At 44.1% G+C, this 13404-nt stretch overlaps 1 protein-coding gene and 1 long non-coding RNA gene across 10 annotated transcripts; one reads left to right on the top strand and one right to left on the bottom strand.

The window, feature by feature from the left end:
* Nucleotides 1–229: 229 nt before the first annotated feature.
* Nucleotides 230–12907, bottom strand: LOC118363234 (E3 ubiquitin-protein ligase XIAP-like). 7 transcript variants are annotated; one of them, XR_008087297.1, is made up of 9 exons: nt 12731–12905; nt 8344–8619; nt 7687–8254; nt 7337–7436; nt 7172–7250; nt 7016–7055; nt 3827–4009; nt 1585–2139; nt 230–1041 (listed from the first exon to the last, which is right to left on the bottom strand). XR_008087297.1 is itself a non-coding variant. In XM_035743902.2 (8 exons), the coding sequence occupies exons 2-8, from the start codon at nt 8581–8583 to the stop codon at nt 1946–1948; spliced, it is 1404 nt and encodes a 467-aa protein (XP_035599795.1). In that variant the 5' UTR covers nt 8584–8619; nt 12731–12905; the 3' UTR covers nt 1301–1945. The 7 variants fall into 7 exon arrangements, 2 of the variants coding, with proteins under 2 accessions (XP_035599795.1, XP_035599798.1); XR_008087295.1 differs by having other exon boundaries at nt 230–1107; nt 1450–2139; XR_008087294.1 differs by having other exon boundaries at nt 230–1176; nt 1450–2139.
* Nucleotides 897–1659, top strand: LOC127913926 (uncharacterized). 3 transcript variants are annotated; one of them, XR_008087298.1, is made up of 3 exons: nt 897–1035; nt 1240–1443; nt 1510–1659. It is a non-coding gene; the product is annotated as an uncharacterized LOC127913926 (long non-coding RNA). The 3 variants fall into 3 exon arrangements; XR_008087299.1 differs by having other exon boundaries at nt 910–1035; nt 1309–1443; XR_008087300.1 differs by having other exon boundaries at nt 998–1101; nt 1309–1443.
* Nucleotides 12908–13404: the final 497 nt, after the last annotated feature.

Consider the following 13404-nt stretch of genomic DNA (forward strand, 5'->3'; position numbering starts at 1 on the left):
GTGTACGTAAACTTCCGACTTCAACTGTACCTGTTTTTCTTCTATTATAGAAGTGGGGATGAAGGAATGCAGAAGGGGAGGAAGCTACTTTCAACTCCTGAGCTGTACCCAAAGATGGTCGTCACTAGTTTAAATACCAATATCCCTGCCTGGCCTTCAAGAAGATAACACTGCGATAAAGAATAAAATAGTTAGTAGCATACATGAAAGTAAAGACAAGACGCACATACATTTTTTAAACATTTATTTTCCAGTCTTGGTCAAACGAGTTGCACTTGAAAAGATTAATTTCCGAACAACACAATTTAAAAAAGGGGTATAATATTTGGACGTGATCTCTAGAACTAAATCAAGTAATTAAGTGGATGTCAGTTATGCCGTTATATATAAATAATGGAAATTGATCCAAGTCTACAATTCATCTATTTATTCACACAAGAGCACACATAATGAATCATAAAAGAGTCCCACACTGAAAGCATACTAGTTGGCCCAAGGAACAGACAGTACGTTTGGGAACTCTCACAACTTCTACTTCAGAAACATGTACTTTGGAAACTAACTACAAACACATGACTTGCAAACCAATAACAAAAGCCCAGTCAACAACTTCATAAATTTAAGAGAAATATGAAGAAAACATGGAAATGATGTGATAGTCTGAATAAAGAAAACACACAGAAGTAAATGAGATTGTTGGAAAAGGCACTGTTGATAGCTGCAACGCTAGATCATGGTGCTGCACAGCGGACCTAGAAATTAAAATGTATGCACTCACTATTGTGGATAAGAGCATCTGCTAAATTACTCAAATGTAAGTATCAGAACTGTGGGTAGATGGATACAGCCATGGACAAAAAGATGCATGTTCAACTCACGTCAGGGACAACTGTAGCATTTTATCTAACCCTAACCTTTACCTAACCTGCTGCGTAAAGTCATTTCTGTTCATAGCTGTACTCCATATAGTCTCAACCTTTGAATCTTCATACCAAGATGGGAAAGTGAGGCCCATTGCCTCTTGGGTATTATCGGGTGAACCTCAATGAAAGGTCACATAAGATGGGAAAGTGAGGCCCATTGCCTCTTGGGTATTATCAGGTGAACCTCAATGAAAGGTCACATACCAAGATGGGAAAGTGAGGCCCATTGCCTCTTGGGTATTATCAGGTGAACCTCAATGAAAGGTCACATACCAAGATGGGAAAGTGAGGCCCATTGCCTCTTGGGTATTATCAGGTGAACCTCAATGAAAGGTCACATACCAAGATGGGAAAGTGAGGCCCATTGCCTCTTGGGTATTATCAGGTGAACCTCAATGAAAGGTCACATAAGATGGGAAAGTGAGGCCCATTGCCTCTTGGGTATTATCAGGTGAACCTCAATGAAAGGTCACATACCAAGATGGGAAAGTGAGGCCCATTGCCTCTTGGGTATTATCGGGTGAACCTCAATGAAAGGTCACATAAGATGGGAAAGTGAGGCCCATTGCCTCTTGGGTATTATCAGGTGAACCTCAATGAAAGGTCACATACCAAGATGGGAAAGTGAGGCCCATTGCCTCTTGGGTATTATCGGGTGAACCTCAATGATACGTCACATAACAAGGAAGTGTCATCTATACAACAATCATTGAAAAATAAAATCCCCACACTTTCCATGATTCTCTTATTCATATTTACAGTGGTCCTCCTCAAATATAATATTTCTATATGTACATTGTGTAGTAGGAAAGCCTGTGTTTATAAAATCACTGAGGTGGTAAAGCAGCATTGCCAATTAAAATAGTTATCCTCCTGGGCCAGCATTCATTAAGCATCTCAGATTAAGACTGCTGATCTAGGCTCACTTTTGCCTTTTAAAACATAATGATTAAGAGACGGGACCTGATCCAAGGTCAGCACTCCTACTCTGGAGATGACAATCCCTGACACCAGATTGCATGTTAGGAGATGTATGTCTTGATCTTTTGTGTGATGGCTGCACAGCAGATGGGACACTTGTCGAGGGCCTCGGAACACTCCTTGCAGACGACCAGGTGCCCACAGGGGATGAAGACGATGCAGATGTCTCTGTCCATACACACTTTGCACTGTTTCTCCCTCTGCAGCTTCCGTAGCTTCTCAAAGGGATCCTCATCTGAAATAGGGGTGAAACATCAGTAGGTAACCAAGCACAATAAAGTAGGTAGAATACTGACCAACACAGTTTGATTGTTACTTCTATAGCCAAGCATCACGTAGGCCTACAGTGTGAATAGCATTGTGATTGATTGGAATATGCAGATGGGTAAACTAGGTCAAATTGCAAAACCCTGTGCTCTAATCTGGAATTTTTGACATATCCTGTAAACCTCATTACCAGTTTTGATAGAACAATGCCCTGATATAATGATACTAACACGTAGACGTTGACCGATGATTCTCTTTCAACGCCGATACCGATTAAATCAGACGAGATATAGATATATATATATATAATAATGACAATTACAACAATATTGAATGAACAATGAACACTTATTTTAACTTAATATAATACATCAATAAAAATCTATTTAGTCTCAAGTAAATAATGAAACATGTTCAATTTGGTTTAAATAATGCAAAAACAGTGTTGGAGAAGAAAGTAAAAGTGCAATATGTGCCATGTAAAAAAGCTAACGTTTAAGTTCCTTGCTCAGAACATGAGAACATATGAAAGCTGGTGGTTCCTTTTAACATAAGTCTTCAATATTCCCAAGTAAGAAGTTTTAGGTTGTAGTTATAGGACTATTTCTCTCTATACCATTTGTATTTCATATACCTTTGATTATTGGATGTTCTAATAGGTACTTTAGTATTGCCAGCCTAATCTCGGGAGTTGATAGGCTTGAAGTCATAAACAGCGCAATTCTTGAAGCATTGCGAAGAGCTGCTGGCAAACGTAGGAAAGTGCTGTTGGAATGAATGCTTACGAGTCTGCTGCTGCCTTCCACCGCTCAGTGAGACTGCTCTATCAAATCAGACTTAATTATAATATAATAACCCACAGAAATATGAGCCGTAGGTCATTAATATGGTCAAATCCGGAACCTATCATTTCAAAATAAAATGTTTTTCAGTGAAATACGGAGCCGTTACGTATTTTGTCTAACGGGTAACATCCATAAGTCTAAATATTGCTGTAACATTGTACAACCTTCAATATTGTCATAATTATGTACACTTCTGGCAAATTAGTTCGCAACGATCTAGGTGGCCCAAACTGTTGCATATACCCTGACTGCGTGTAATGAACGCAAGAGAAGTGACACAATTTCCCTTGTTAAAAGAAATTCATGTTAGCAGGCAATATTAACTAAATATGCAGGTTTAAAAATATATACTTATGTATTGATTTTAAGAAAGGCGTTTATGGTTAGGTACACATTGGTGAAATGACATTGCTTTTTTTTTTCGCGAATGCGCTTGTTAAATCACCCGTTTGGCGAAGTAGGCTGTGATTCAATGATAAATTAACAGGCACCACATCGATTATATGAAACGCAGGACAAGCTAGATAAACTAGTAATATAAATCAACCATGTGTAGTTAACTAGTGATTATGTTAAGATGGATTGTTTTTTAATGCTAGCTAGCAACTTACCTTGGCTCCTTGCTGCACTCGCATAACAGTTAGTCAGCCTGCCAAGCAGTCTCCTCGTGGAGTGCAATGTAATCGGCGTCCAAAATTGCCAATTACCGATTGTTATGAAGACTTGAAAAATCGGCCCTAATTAAATCGTCAATTCCAGTTAAATCTGTCGACCTCTACTAACAAGCATTGCTAACTGTGAGACACATACCATGGTTCTCTGCGGTCTCTGCGTCGCTGTCAGGGCCTCTGTTAAAGCAGTCCTGCAGCAGAGTCTCCAGGGTGGAGTAGCCTGTCCCAGCTCTGCGTATCCTCTCCAGTATGGTCCTCTCTACCAGGGCAGGCTCCAGACCCATCTCTACCGCCCTCTGGGCCATGGCTGACCTCAGCACCTCTGCAGAGAGATGAAGGACATTGAGCCTGTTCTAGTCTGACACGTAGAGGGCCTTCGGAAAGTATTCAGACTTTTGGTACATTTTGTTAGGTTACAGCCTTATTCTAAAATGGATTCAAGTGTCCCCTCCCTCCCTCAATCTACACACAAAACCACATAATGTCAAAGCAAAAAAGGGTTTAGAAATGTTTGGTCATATATTTTTTTACATTTATTTTTAAAAATATAAATCAATTGACATGGTCTCAAGTCAAAAGTTTGGACACCTACTCATTCAAGGGTTTCTTTATTTGTACTATTTCTACATTGTAGAATAATAGTGAAGACGTCAAAACTATGAAATAACACATGGAATTATGTAACCAAAAAGTGTTAAATAAAATGTTTACATTTGAGATTCTTCAAAATAGCCATCCTTTGCCTCGATGACAGCTTTGCACACTCTTGGCATTCTCTCAACCAGCATCACCTGGATTGCTTTTCCAACAGTCTTGACAGAGTTCCCACATATGCTGAGCACTTGTTGGCTGCTTTTCCTTGACTCTGCGGTCCAACTCATCCCAAATGGGTTGAGGTCGGGTTATTGTAGAGGCCATGTTATCTTATGCAGCACCCCATCACACTCCTTCCTGGTCAAATAGCCCTTACACAGCCTGGAGGTGTTTTGGAATCATTGTCCTGTTGAAAAACAAATTATAGTCCCACTAAGTACAAACCAGATGGGATGGCGTATCGCTGTATTGCACCTACACTGCGTCTTAAAGACATGGCAGTTGGAACCAAAAATTTCACATTTTCCACCGGTCTTATGTCCGTTGCTCGTGTTTCTTGGCCCAAGCAAGTCTTTTCTTCTTATTGGTGTCCTTTAGTAGTGGTTTCTTTGCAGCAATTTGACCATGAAGGCCTGATTCACGCAGTCTCTTCTGACCAGTTGATGTTGAGATGTGTCTGTTACTTGCACTGCAATTTCTGAGGCTGGCAACTCTAATAACGTATCCTCTGCAGCAGTGGTAACTCTGGGTCTTCCATTCCTGTGGCGGTCCTCCTGAGAGCCAGTTTCATCATAGGGCTTGATGGTTTTTGCGACTGCCTTGTCTGACCATATCTTAAAGTATTCATGGACTGTCGTGTCTTTGCTTATTTGAGCCGTTCTTGCCATAATATGGATTTGGTCTTTTACCAAATAGGGCTATCTTCTGTATACCATCCCTACATTGTCACAACACAACTGATTGGCTCAAACATATTAAGAAGGATAGAAATTCTACAGATTAACAAGGCACACCTCTTAATTGAAATGCAGTTCAGGTGACTACCTCATGAAGATGGTTGAGAGAATACCAAGAGTGTGCAAAGCTGTTAAGGCAAAGGGTGGCTACTTTGAAGAATATCAAATATATTTTGATTTGTTTAACACTTTTTTGGTTACTACATGAGTCCATGTGTTATTTCATAGTTGAAGTATTGCCTATTATTCTACAATGTAGAAAACAGTAAAAATAAAGAAACTCTGGTGTGTGCAAAATTGACTGGTACTATAAATATTCAGACCATTTACTCAGTACTTTGTTGAAGCACCTTTGGCAATGATTACAGCCTTGAGTCTTTTTTGGTATGATGCTATATAAGCTTGGCACACCTTTTATTTATTTTGGGAGATTATGCCATTCTTCTGTGCAGATCCTCTCATGCTTTGTCAGGTTGGATGTGTAGCATTGCTGTACAGCTATTTCCAGGTCTCTCTAGAGATGTTCGATCAGGTTCAAGTCCAGGCTTTGGCTGGGCCACTCAAGGACATTCAGAGACTTGTCCCGAAGCCACTCCTGCGTTGTCTTGGCTGTGTGCTCAGGGTCATTGACCTGTTGGAAGGTGAACCTTCGCCCCAGTCTGAGGTCCTGAGTGCTCTGGAGCAGGTTTTCATCAAGGATGTCTATGTATTTTTCTCCACTCATCTTTGCCTCAATCCTGACTAGTCTTCCTGCCACTGAAAAACCACAGCAAGATGCTGCCACCACCATGCTTCACCACAGGGATGGTGCCAGGTTTCCTCCAGATGTGACGCTTGGCATTCAGGCCAAAGAGTTCAATTTTGGTTTAATCAGACCAGAGAACCTTGTTTCTCATGGGATGAGAGTCTTTAGGTGGCTTTTGTTAAACTCCAAGTGGGCTGTCATGTGCCTTTTACTGAGGAGTGGCTTCCGTCTGGTCACTACCATAAAGGCCTGATTGGTGGTGTGCTGTAGAGATGGTTGTTCTTCTGGAAGGTTCTCCCATCTACACAGAGAAACTCTAGAGCTCTGTCCGAGTGACCATCTGGTTCTTGGTCAGCCGCCCTGACCAACCCCCCCAATCGCTCAGTTTGGCCAGCTGGCCAGCTCGAGGAAGAGTCTTGGTGGTTCCAAACTTCTTCCATTTAAGAATGATGTGTTCTAGGGGAGTTTTTGGGGGGACTCTTCCCCAGATCTGTGCGTCAACACAATCCTGTCTCGGAGCTCTACGGACAATTCCTTCAACCGCATGGCTTGGTTTTTGCTCTGACATGCACTGTCAACTGTGGGACCTTATATAGACAAATCATGTCCAATCAATTGAATTTACCACAGGTGGACTCCAATCAAGGTTGTAGAAACATCTCAAGGATGATCAATGGTAACAGGATGCACCTGAGCTCAAATTCGAGTCTCAAAGCAAAGGGTCTGAATACTCATGTAAATTAGGTATGTTTATGTTTTAAGACGTTTGCAAAAATGTCTAAAACAGTTTTCGCTTTGTCATTATGGGGTAGTGTGCAGATTGCTGAGGATGTTTTATTTATTTAATCAATGTTTAAATAAGGCTGTAATGTAACAAAATGTGGAAAAAGTCAAGGGGTCTGCATATTTTCCGAATGCACAGTATGTACACCCCCCCTTTTTGTCTCGTTCCAAAACTAATAAGGAAAAAGTGAAAGGGGTACAACTTCATTTTTAAAAAATCATTTTTTGCAAAAAAAAAAAAAATGTATACCTGTTCCGTGACTTGAACATCCATTCAGGTGACTTGAAGCCTGGAAAAATCAATAGAAAGAAGGAATTTGATAAGGATGGGTACAGTTTAATACATTTGAACGCAGGTTTAGGGGTTAGAGGTCAGGGTTAGGAGGATGAAGTCTTTGAGACTTACAGCAGTGTTCCAGCCAGGACCTTGTAACTGAACACTGCTGACAAACTCCTGTCCTTTCTCTGTCAGCAGAAAATTACACCTGGATTAAAACATGACACTCAAAGTTAGTGACGTGCATATGGATGTTAATGTTCTACTGAGTGTGAGTGACATGTTTGTTTTTACCCCGGATAGTGTTTGGCGTGCTCCTCCCAGGGATTCTCGTCCGGCTGCCAGCCCTTCAGACCTCCACCACAGCAGAAACACACCACACGGTCTGGAGCTCCTGCACCCACACAGAAACACACACACTTGGGTTAAGATCAACCCAGACACACACACACACACTGGTTAAGATCAACCCAGACACATACACACTGGTTAGGATATATGTCCCCGGTCCCCTCTATGTCCCCTCCTCTCAGGCCCTTTTACCATTGAGTAGCAGGTAACTGTAATAATACGTTTTGAATTGTATTTGTTAAGTTACTTTTCTCACAGCCAAAGCTCGAGTCTACCCCACTCCCAGGTCTCACCTGTGTTGTAGAAGCCTGCTCTGGCCAGCCTCTCGTGGTCAATAGGGTGCTGGATTCCTGCAAAGCTGCCTAGCCTCTCCTCAAAGCTCTGCATGGGGACCCGAGGACCCGGGCGTGGCCTGGTCTCCCCTACCTCCTCCTCTCTCCCCGCCTGAGAGGGGAGGTTCCCCACATCATGCCCCAGTATGAAGAAGCAGTAGGGGAAGTGTTTGGAGTGCTCCCCCCACGCCGTGTCCCCAGGCTCCCAGCCCCCCAGCATCCCTCCACAGCAGAAGCACTGCACCCGGTCACTCTCCCCCAGATAGAAGAGCCCTGCCTGGGCCAGCTCTCTAGGCCGGACCGGGGATGTGGAGGGCCACGGGCCTAAGGTGTTGAACCGGGAGTCTTCGCTGACCATGTGCGGGACCATGGGGTAGGTGGACTCATCCACCACCTCTCCCGTTCTCAGGCGGAACTCCATGTCCTCTGCGTCTTCGTTGTAGTGGGGTTCGTTGGTCAGCATGGCACCTTGAAGAGAGTTGACCCTGGAACGATGGGTGCAGCTCAGGAACTTACAGTTGGGGGAGACCTGAAACATTACAACAGTAGTATCATCATTTGGTAGAAACAGGAAATCAAATTGTTTTGCACATGTGTCATCACCCTTCTCATGCTCACCTCCGCGTGCCTCTCTGCGGGTGTGTCCCCTCCACACCAGTTCTCTACAGTTTTGTGGCAGCTGAAACAGCGCACCTTGTCAGCCTGTCCTGTGAAGTAAAACCCAGCACGGGCCAGCCTTTCCGCTGACACCTGCTGGGCCAGGGGGGAACCCCGGAACGAGTCCAGCCGCATGTCCATCATGGACCAGTCTACTGCGTGGTCCGACTCCAGATCACTGTCTCTCCCGGGGCCTGACATCACGACACAGGGACAGGGCTGCCTGAGATGGATGGACTAGGGGGAACAACAAAGTCATTTCCACCATGTAAATGCATAGGTTTGACAATAGAGAGCCTTGCATTTCCTAAAGAGGCACTAGATGGCAATATGCACATTGCTATGGATATTGGGATGCTGTGCCTTTAAGACAGGAAAGTGTGTGTGGTCACATGGAGGCTGTTGGCTGTTACATGTGAGGGGTGGGGAGGCAGGAACAGGCTCTTTAAGATATGCTCTCACACTACCGGGCCGCCCTGTTAACCGCAGGAATACAGAGAAATACACAACGACCCACACAGCCGAATGTAATCAACACTTATTATCTTAAGTGAGCACTGGGCTCAGTTTTTATTTATTTCCTATTATCTGCGCTTTAAAACAAAGCTCAGCATTTTGTAGGAAAGGAGTTACGTAACGCCTACTTTGCGATGTGAATCAAATCATCCCTCTCCGAGTAGTGTGTTGCAACACGATCAGTACCCAGCCTTATCAATGTTACGGTACTAACACAGCACAAATCCCCAACAGGGAGGGTGAGGAACCGGTCACTTAGAACAATCAGCTATTTCACCTCCGGCTGTATTCACCAATCAAATATTATCCAATCCCATCACTATTCCTTCCGTCAACATTAATGCAATCAATTACATACAGTACCCCGTTGCCATGCCTTGTGTTAGGCTAGATAATTTGGCTATAGCAGCAACAGACAGGCACCCAGGCTACCAACCATAGAATTACCATTTATATGGAATATAATTACGCTACTGTCTATGCTAGCAAACAACCAACCAATATTGGTTATGTTTGTTGTAATATTTTGTATACCTGCCATCCCCATTGCAGCAAGCGAGGCTTTGCTTCAGAATGAAAAATGCACGTAGACTGGAAGTTGTCATGGTTTCATAGGCAGCACTCTCACACTATAATGAAACTGTCCCTTGGCAGACTGCTGTGAAAAGAGATATGTAGATGACTAAATGGATGGGATGATGATGTCCAAGGAAAGTTTGCTGTATCCACTCGTCCCCATGCGCTCTCTGACGGCTCCAAAAGGCATCATGTGGATGCAGTCATCATCAACAGGGCCCTGAGTAATGGATGCAGTCATCATCAACAGGGCCCTGAGTAATGGATGCAGTCATCATCAACAGGGCCCTGAGTAATGGATGCAGTCATCATCAACAGGGCCCTGAGTAATGGATGCCATCATCATCAACAGGGCCTTGAGTAATGGATGCAGTCATCATCAACAGGGCCCTGAGTAATGGATGCAGTCATCATCAACAGGGCCCTGAGTAATGGATGCAGTCATCATCAACAGGGCCTTGAGTAATGGATGCAATCATCATCAACAGGGCCCTGAGTAATGGATGCAGTCATCATCAACAGGGCCTTGAGTAATGGATGCCATCATCATCAACAGGGCCCTGAGTAATGGATGCCATCATCATCAACAGGGCCCTGAGTAATGGATGCAGTCATCATCAACAGGGCCCTGAGTAATGGATGCAGTCATCATCAACAGGGCCCTGAGTAATGGATGCCATCATCATCAACAGGGCCCTGAGTAATGGATGCAGTCATCATCAACAGGGCCCTGAGTAATGGATGCCATCATCATCAACAGGGCCCTGAGTAATGGATGCAGTCATCATCAACAGGGCCCTGAGTAATGGATGCCATCATCATCATCAACAGGGCCTTGAGTAATGGATGCCATCATCAACAGGGCCCTGAGTAATGGATGCCATCATCATCAACAGGGCCCTGAGTAATGGATGCAGTCATCATCATCAACAGGGCCTTGAGCAATGGATGCCATCATCATCATCAACAGGGCCTTGAGTAATGGATGCCATCATCAACAGGGCCCTGAGTAATGGATGCCATCATCATCAACAGGGCCCTGAGTAATAGTAATGGATGCAGTCATCATCAACAGGGCCCTGAGTAATGGATGCCATCATCATCAACAGGGCCCTGAGTAATGGATGCCATCATCATCAACAGGCCCCCGAATAATGGATGCAGTCATCATCAACAGGGCCCTGAGTAATGGATGCCGTCATCAACAGGGCCCAGAGTAATGGATGCAGTCATCATCAACGGGGCCCTGAGTAATGGATGCAGTCATCATCAACAGGGCCCTGAGTAATGGATGCCATCATCATCAACAGGGCCCAGAGTAATGGATGCAGTCATCATCAACAGGGCCCTGAGTAATGGATGCAGTCATCAACAGGGCCCTGAGTAATGGATGCAGTCATCATCAACAGGGCCCTGAGTAATGGATGCAGTCATCAACAGGGCCCTGAGTAATGGATGCAGTCATCAACAGGGCCCTGAGTAATGGATGCAGTCATCATCAACAGGGCCCTGAGTAATGGATGCAGTCATCATCAACAGGGCCCTGAGTAATGGATGCCAATCATCATCAACAGGGCCCTGAGTAATGGATGCAGTCATCATCAACAGGGCCCTGAGTAATGGATGCATCATCATCAACAGGGCCCTGAGTAATGGATGCAGTCATCATCAACAGGGCCCTGAGTAATGGATGCAGTCATCATCAACAGGGCCCTGAGTAATGGATGCAGTCATCATCAACAGGGCCCTGAGTAATGGATGCAGTCATCATCAACAGGGCCCTGAGTAATGGATGCAGTCATCATCAACAGGGCCCTGAGTAATGGATGCAGTCATCAACAGGGCCCTGAGTAATGGATGCAGTCATCATCAACAGGGCCCTGAGTAATGGATGCAGTCATCATCAACAGGGCCCAGAGTAATGGATGCCATCATCATCAACAGGGCCCTGAGCAATGGATGCCATCATCATCATCAACAGGGCCTTGAGCAATGGATGCCATCATCATCATCAACAGGGCCTTGAGTAATGGATGCAGTCATCATCAACAGGGCCCTGAGTAATGGATGCAGTCATCATCAACAGGGCCCTGAGTAATGGATGCAGTCATCATCAACAGGGCCCTGAGTAATGGATGCAGGCATCATCAACAGGGCCCTGAGCAATGGATGCCATCATCATCATCAACAGGGCCCTGAGCAATGGATGCCATCATCATCATCAACAGGGCCCTGAGTAATGGATGCAGGCATCATCAACAGGGCCCTGAGCAATGGATGCCATCATCATCATCAACAGGGCCTTAAGTAATGGATGCAGTCATCATCAACAGGGCCCTGAGTAATGGATGCAGTCATCATCAACAGGGCCCTGAGTAATGGATGCAGTCATCATCAACAGGGCCCCGAGTAATGGATGCAGGCATCATCAACAGGGCCCTGAGTAATGGATGCATTCATCAACAGGGCCCTGAGTAATGGATGCAGTCATCAACAGGGCCTTGAGTAATGGATGCAGTCATCATCAACAGGGCCTTGAGTATAACATATTCTTGACTCTGAACTGGCTATGTGTCCATGATTGTATTACACTGCAGCATTTGTCCTTGTGGCCGAGTCCCATCTGTTACTGACCAGAGCTGGGCCTGAATCCAAATGCACAGAAAGGACATGTGGATGTATAGATTGCACCACTTGGTCGAATGACAGCAATAGGCTGATCATACATGTATGCAAAGTGTATGTCAAGGGTTCTGGGAGACCTTTTCGGCACAGTAGCGCTGTGTCCGCGGTTCAAACTCCACGCTGACTAAATGTTCCCACTCAATGCAACAGTCATACGGACATGTGGGGGTGGGTGAGGTCTATTAGCCGGCCACGTACATTCTGGAAAGTTCACAAGCTCTTGTTTGTGTCTATAGCAAGACAAAAGTCCCAAACATAAACATGGGTTGACGTGAATCGCAATGTGCTGCCGATTGACCTGTTTGAGAGTTGGCACAGTTGAGTACTCTGCTGGGTATGGATACGCACTCTCGGGGATTACATTCTTCCAATGTTAAGTATAACACAGTTAAATAAAACAAGCACCGTTTCGTGTAATAACGAAAACTAACAAAGCAAACATTATCTGTCTATAGTGCACTGATCAGTCGACATTGAGCTGGTTCGCCATAGACAGGAACGTAGTACAACAGACGAGCCGTCAACCATAACAGTTGAAAATACATCGCAAAAACATAACCTATACGCATACCTTGGAAAAGCTTGGATGTCAACTTGTGTCTGTGAGGTCTTGGATGATGCCTGTCTCCTTTCCAAATAAGACAGATCACCAGTATTTTTGACCAGACTATTTGACCCTGGTTTCGGGAAGTAAGTTCAGCGTTGGTGTTGTTCTGCGCACCACTACAGGCGCAGCCCACCTGACCACCATAGCGGAAATGTAAAGTTTATGACGTAGAAAAAGAGGGAAGGTATAGTATGTGTGTGGCAAGGCAGAATGTTGTATCTTGTCATGCCTTATTGGAATGGATGTATTGATCATATCTGTTGGAAAAAAGTTTGGATGTTGCCAGAAACATACCTACTTGTTAACAAAGTTAAGGAAGTTTCCTTTAAAATTATTCATAAATATTATCCTGCCAACCACTATATGAAGAAGTTTAAGGAAAACATCAACTCAAATTGCTCCTTTTGTAATGACCACCCAGAAACAGTTGTGCATCTTTTTTGGCATTGTATGCATGTAAGAAAACTGTGGCAAGACATCAGTAGGTTTATAATTGAACACATTTATGAAGATTTTACACTATTGTGGAGAGATGTACTGTTTGGATTCTTTACATACAATAGAAATAAGCGGAATCATTTTTATGTCATTAATTTCATTATTCTTTTGGCCAAATTTCATATACACAAATGTAAATT

This window comes from Oncorhynchus keta, chromosome 30 (genome assembly GCF_023373465.1).
Source record: "Oncorhynchus keta strain PuntledgeMale-10-30-2019 chromosome 30, Oket_V2, whole genome shotgun sequence".
Classification (NCBI taxonomy): domain Eukaryota; kingdom Metazoa; phylum Chordata; class Actinopteri; order Salmoniformes; family Salmonidae; genus Oncorhynchus; species Oncorhynchus keta.